Genomic DNA, 6,487 nt, shown 5'->3' with positions numbered 1-6,487 from the left:
CCACTAGGTGGAAGCACACTTCAACTGAGAAGTAATGCCACAGAAAAAGTCACATGATCACACATTCAGAGGTTGTGGTTTGGCATATAACAATAATCTGAAAACTAATGAATGAAACACTTTATCTAGATTTGTAATATGAAAACAAACAGACTCATTTGTAAATGTGACAAAGTGGGATCTAAAGCAGCTACCAGCCTCCTCTCCACCACATATCATGGTATCTCATGTCAACCAGAACCCCAGATGATGCATTGCTGCTCTGCATGAATTAAAACTCACATGGTGAAAAATATTTCAGACTTTTCTTCAGCTTTTCTCTTTAATCTGCGAAAGAGAAGAGATAATATGTTAGCAGTAAGGCAGGAAACTCTGACATCAGGAGGTCCTCAATGACGTGTGCTCGGGTCCTTTGCTCCTTTCTCTGTTGACACATGGCTGTAGAGCCAAATTCCATCACACATCAGCTCATTAAGTCTACTGATACAACCGTGGTTTGACTCCTGATAATGAAGTATTTTACACAGTAGGAGTGTAAACCTTTAGTGTGGAGCGGTGATAACAGCAAAACTGTCCTCCAAATGGAAACAAAACTAGGATCTGATTATGAACTTTAGGAGAAAAGGTCTCAGTAGAGAAAGTGAGCAGCAGGTTGGAAGTCATTATCTATCTGGATCTCTTCTGGTATCTCAACACCTCAGTCTTGTTTGGTGTCATGAAACCCTGATAACTTTTCAGAAAAAGGTGTAAAAATAACGTCACTCTCTGTATTTCTTGCAAGATGAGAAAAACTTTAGTTGTTAAATTTATAAAGTTTTAATTAAACAGTTTAAACCTGATATTTCTACAATTTAGAACAAAAAACATTCTTAGAGGAATGAAGAAGGCCAGGAAGATGAATACTGGCTTTAAAACTATGGATCTCTAGAACATAATTTCACTGGTTCCTAAAATCACTTTAGTTCATTATTTAAAATAAATCTGGTTTATGCAAGAGTCTTGTCTTTATTTTCTTTTAGCTTGATCTTCATACATCAGCGATAGAAAGTGGTCATTTATAGAAACTTGAGGTTTCCACGGTTTCTGAATCTTGGAGGAACTTTTATGAATCAATCCAGGAACCATCATTAGTTTCCAGTCCCTCAGGATCTTGATCTGGACCAACATCAGAATCTAACAGGCTGGAGATGAGTTCCTAGCAGAGAAAAGCATTCAGACTGAGTGACTAAAGGTCAGATATTGGTTGGGGACATATTTAGATTGAAACACCTCCTGAAACATGAAACAGACGTATATTAAAGGTTCTATGAGTCAGAACCTCCAGCGGCCCACACCACACTGAAACTTCTTCTCTGGAAGTTTCCCTGAAGCTTTTTTAGTCTGCGGTTGTGGTTATTGTTGTTTGTTAGTGTTCTACAGATCGGTGGTGCATCAGTTAGTGACGACCAAACAGGAACACATCAGTTCTTTTCTACTGGCTCTCTGAAAGCCACAGACCCCACAGGAGGCCTGAGACCAGAGTTCTCACGGCTGGAAGAATAGTCCAGACCACATGGCAGATTTCCTGAACACCACCTACATGCATTCTGGTTCTGCCCGCCTGTCCATCACGTTTAGATGAGGTATGTCCAGACCTGTCAGCATGCCTAGAGAATCTACCAATCACCCTGCCTGCTTTGGTGAATCACAGATTTTAGGGGTACCTGGCACTGCTCCCTGCAGTTTGCATGGGATCATCCTGCACCTCCATCCTAAATATTTGAGACTTCAGATGGGGAGGTCTCTGCTGCCATCAAGCAGTAGGGTCTCTGAAACATCACATCAACTGCAGCCCCTGTTTTATTGACCTTTGACATACACACCAGCCTTCACAGCCACATGTTGCACTGATAGGACACAGGCATCCACCAGCTTTGAGGATGAGGTGAAGCAGCGGACCTGCAGGCTGATGGATGCCAGCTGCAACCCTGATTTAATGAAGTCAATCACACCTATGGTGGTATGTCTTAAAATGCCAAGACAGGACATAGAAACAAAAAATCAAACCCAAAGCAAATATGTCAGGGAACCAGAGCTGTCTCATGCAGACATAACTGCCCCTGTTTTGACCCTCTTTCTGACCTCAGTCAGCTGCACCTAATGATTGTTCACTCAGCTCCCTGCAAGGCTGATGGCTATGGAGTGATTAGTCCCCACAGATATGCCTTTAACAGAGACCCATATATTGAAGCTTTAACAGCCAACAGATCAGCTAGTCATTAAGCTTCTTCAGCTCCTGATGCAGCAATAAGATCTCTGCAGCTCCAGAGACATGAACATATCCCCACGTACCTGTTTATGGGTCCTCTGATTCCATAAAGACTGTAGAAATATTTTGGCTTTGGACAGCAGCTTTGTTCCTGGATCAGTGGTTCTGTATTCATAGGCCGACCAGAACTTGAGGCTTTCCTCTCTGAACTCTGTCCTGAAGAACTGAGAGAAGGTTTCCAGCCCATCTGGCAGAAGAAAAACACAATTACAGAAACACTGTTAATACGTAGATATGAACCAGATTTAGCTGCTCTGACCATGTTGGGACAGTCAGGTAGAAGACCTGGACTCTTCTTTGGTTTCTAGAAGGTTCTGTCAATACTGGACGGGTCCACTGTATCAAGTTAGACATGGTCCAGTAGGAGGTTCTACCACTACTAATACTGTGGTGTCACTGTGTTAACAGAGACATTTAAAACAATGAATAAAACCCTAAAATAACATGATTTAAATCCAGGTTCTGGTAGAAGAACGGTCCTGAAACTTAAAGAAGACTTTGTCCATCAATGAGCCAAACCGGACCAGGTCCAAACCCTGAACCAACCTGTAGGAACTGCAGTGGTGCTGAATGTACGTTACGATAAGTTCTCTCTTTGTGAATGAATCTCTGCCTCAGATGTTTGTTTAAAACCTCAGTAAAATTCTTCAAATTCAACCGGTTCTGAACCCAAACGAAGGACCAGACACCAGAACCAAGAACAAAAGGGAGGACACCCCCTCCTGTTTACCAGTAATTGTCTCTGTGTCCAGACGTGTCTCTAAACTAAAGAGATGTTTGTTAGGTGGTGCATATCTGGTGATACAGCACTACAGCACTTATTGGACCCAAATAAGAACTTTGTTAAGTTCTGGTTCTGATGGATTCCTCTGGTTATCATCATTCTTTGAACTCTCTCCTCTTAGATTAAAAAGGTCATGAACTGATTTGGACCAATAAACACCTTCCTGCTGTCATCTGAGAGTCAAACAGGTTCTCCATCAGTTTTACATCTTTGATCAGTTGAAGTCTTGAAGAAAACTTTATCTTCTGATCAATTCTTTGATTATTCTGGGTAAAAGCTCGCGGATCACAGGTTGGGTTAGTTTGACCACATATTGGTTCAACAGTCATGACTCAGGAGTTGGGTCGGCGGGTCGCCGGGTTCTTTAATTAACTCCACAGCTTGACTAATTCTGTTGGGTCAAATATTGGGTCAAAATGTGACCTGATTGGTTGGCTTGAAGACAAGCCTCAGAAGAATCCACACGGTTCTCTGAAAGGTTCTGGATGTGAAACTCTTTAAAACCTTGTTTTACATCCAGAACCAGAATCAGCTTTATTAACCGGGTCTGTGCTCATGAATCCTCTTTGCTGTCAGTGAGGACATTTGAACGCTGCGTTACAATTAGAGATCAATGCATAGAAAGCGTTCTGCTATGAACCTGTTAGCAGAGGACAGAACCGGGTCGCAGTCGGGTTCTAAAGGGTTACTTCTGTGATCCGGAGGAGGTTAACCAGGAAAATCATCTGTGAGAAAACTTTATGAAATGATTTACCAACAGTTTCTATTTTAAAATTACTGATATTTTTATTTCTAAACTCTTGGTGATTTTTGATTCATTAAATCTCGACTCTGTTTCATTTCTATTTACTTGAGCTTCCTTTTTACAAACAAGAAATGATTTTAATCTTGTTTATTGGGTTTTAATCCGTGTGTTTTTAATTATTATAACATCTGGAAGCTCAAATCATGTATTAATGTAACTGATTCATTTCTGACTGACGTTCTTTTAATGAACAGAAATACATTTCTAACGGGTGTAGCTTCTAAAGGTTTTTAGGTCTGAATCTTCTGTCTTTTATTTTATTGAGAGTTTAAATTCTGCAGCTGGTTTTTCAGCAGAGACGTTTTGATGAGAAACAGGAAACTGGACGACCACAGAGCTGCTCGTCTGTTAAACAGAACAACCACAGACTGCAGACAGAGACGGTCCAACATGTCAAGCTTTGTCCTCACTGTCTCCTATTGAAATACACCAAGTCAGCAGTTAATCTGGGCCGCCTGATGAGGATTAGATTATTATTGATCATTTCAGAGGTCAAAGACCTACTTAAAAGAGGAAAAGCTGGAAATACATTTATACAAGGCTCAGCTTAAAGCAGAACATGTAGAATAAAGCCTAGAAATGAAACAATGCAGAGCAGCATCAACCAGTCAAGTAGTTCCAGCGTTTAACAAGAACCAACTCATCTTAACGTGGGAATCTGGGCCAGAACCTCCAGCAGGTTGTTAGAACTCATATCTCAGACTGAAACCAGATCAAGATCCAGGAAGATTCTCAGAAACTGAAATATTTCCTAAACACAATAATCTGAGAGATATTGGCCAGAGAAAAGTTTTTAGACTAAAATGTCCACTGAGTCAGACTGGACCTCACAGACACCAACATCCTTCATCACATCATCATCCTCACCTCTGCTGGGTTTGACTTTCTGTTGCTGAAGATGAGTTATTTGGACGTCGCTGTACGTGATGTCGTCTCCTTTACCAGCTGAAACAATCAGGGATTACCCACAATTCAGTGCTTCATCATGTTTAGTTTAATGAGGAAATTTAAATGATGGTTGAAATGCTGGACTTTATTTATTTATTAAAAAATATGTAAATATGTGGTAAAAAGAATTAATTAGTAAATTAAGAAGTTTATGTTTCACCTTTTGACTTGTGATGATGTCTCTTCACCAGTAGAACCAGTAACACCAGTAGAAACACAACACATAAAGATGCAAGAGGCAACAAGATGGAAAGAAGAGATGATGAGGAGGCAGGAGGAGGAGTGGTTGGAGGGATGGAGGTGGTGCAAGTGGTGGTGGTGAGTTTCACTGAAATCAAGATATTTCTAAAGCTATGAACCAATTAATGAATGAAGAGACTTTATAAATTCTAGAGATGAAGATCAGTCATCCTGACCTGAGACAGAGATCCAGCTGGATGGAGACTCTCCATGACCACTGATGTTACACTTGTAGAGACCTTCATCAGAGCTGGTCACATGGTGGAGGGTCATGTGACCTGCAGGCTCAGTCCTGATGATGACGCCATCTTTAATGAAAGCAGCTGGGAGGTTGGAGGAAGTCTTTGTTTGACAGCTCAGAGTGACGTCATCTCCCTCCATCACAGGGAGGACAGGACTCTGCAGGATCACTGATCCACCTCAACACAGAGACAAACTACAGCATTTCATCCATTTCCACACAGCTTCATCAACACTAACTCCACAGTCTGATCTTACCAGAGACAGTGAGCTGGATGCTGCTGCTGGCTGCTCCCTCTCTGGACTCACACCAGTACACTCCAGTATCATGTTCTCTGATGCTGCTGGTTTTGCAGGTAGAACCTTCTTTTCTCCCCCATCCATCTCCACACTGAGTTCTGGTTCCTCTGGCTGTGTTTCTCCTCACAGTCCATCCAGTAGAGATGTTGTCCTCCTCACAGCTCAGAGACACAGAGTCTCCTTTAAAGAACTGAGATCTACTGGGACTCACAGTCAGACCAGCTGGGAGGAAAGAAATGAAACTCACTGATTGAGAAAAACATGTCTTTGCATGAATGAAGTCATTAGAACCTAAAAGCAGAGATCTCCATGGACAGCAGATATCTTCCTGAATAACTTTGGTATCTGCCTCTGAGAGAGAATTACTGTAAGAAGAGAAAATGTTACTAACCTTGGTTTATTCTGCAGCACAGCAGGAAACTCAGACCTACAGACAACATTTAAACTGGTTTCAATAAAACTTCTCAGTTATGATATAAAACTGATGTCTGATATAGAAGCAGACCTCCAGGAGACCTCCATGGAACATCTGGAGCTTTCTTCTCCTTTAATAGTTTCTAAGCTGGGTTCATGTGTTTAGTTCACATATTAAGATGATCTTTTATCTTTTAGTGTTGAAACTAAAGTTCATTCAGTCTAACTTGTTTCTCCTGCATCCTCCACCATCATCAATCATCAGCAGAACAGGCAGTAATCATCTGATAAACTAACAGATGTTCTGTACTTACAAAGCAGCAGACTCTGTGGTGTTTCCTCCATTCTTCTCTCACTCATTTGATGCTTTTCATCTCTGGCTGGAGACGAAGAATAAAGACCGCCCTCTTCCTCTACCAGGTTGTTGTTCTCTCTCTTCATCGTTGTG

General features: G+C 41.4%; 1 protein-coding gene across 1 annotated transcript; it reads right to left on the bottom strand.

The window, feature by feature from the left end:
- Positions 1-309: 309 nt before the first annotated feature.
- Positions 310-6,480, bottom strand: LOC124880992 (low affinity immunoglobulin gamma Fc region receptor II-like). The gene is made up of 8 exons (XM_047386468.1): positions 6,354-6,480; positions 6,017-6,052; positions 5,584-5,847; positions 5,262-5,504; positions 5,006-5,173; positions 4,765-4,842; positions 2,332-2,495; positions 310-327 (listed from the first exon to the last, which is right to left on the bottom strand). Exons 1-8 carry the CDS (start codon positions 6,478-6,480, stop codon positions 310-312), a joined length of 1,098 nt encoding a protein of 365 aa, XP_047242424.1.
- Positions 6,481-6,487: the final 7 nt, after the last annotated feature.

Source organism: Girardinichthys multiradiatus, chromosome 14 (genome assembly GCF_021462225.1).
Source record: "Girardinichthys multiradiatus isolate DD_20200921_A chromosome 14, DD_fGirMul_XY1, whole genome shotgun sequence".
Classification (NCBI taxonomy): domain Eukaryota; kingdom Metazoa; phylum Chordata; class Actinopteri; order Cyprinodontiformes; family Goodeidae; genus Girardinichthys; species Girardinichthys multiradiatus.
This window is presented reverse-complemented; position numbering and strand designations above follow the sequence as displayed.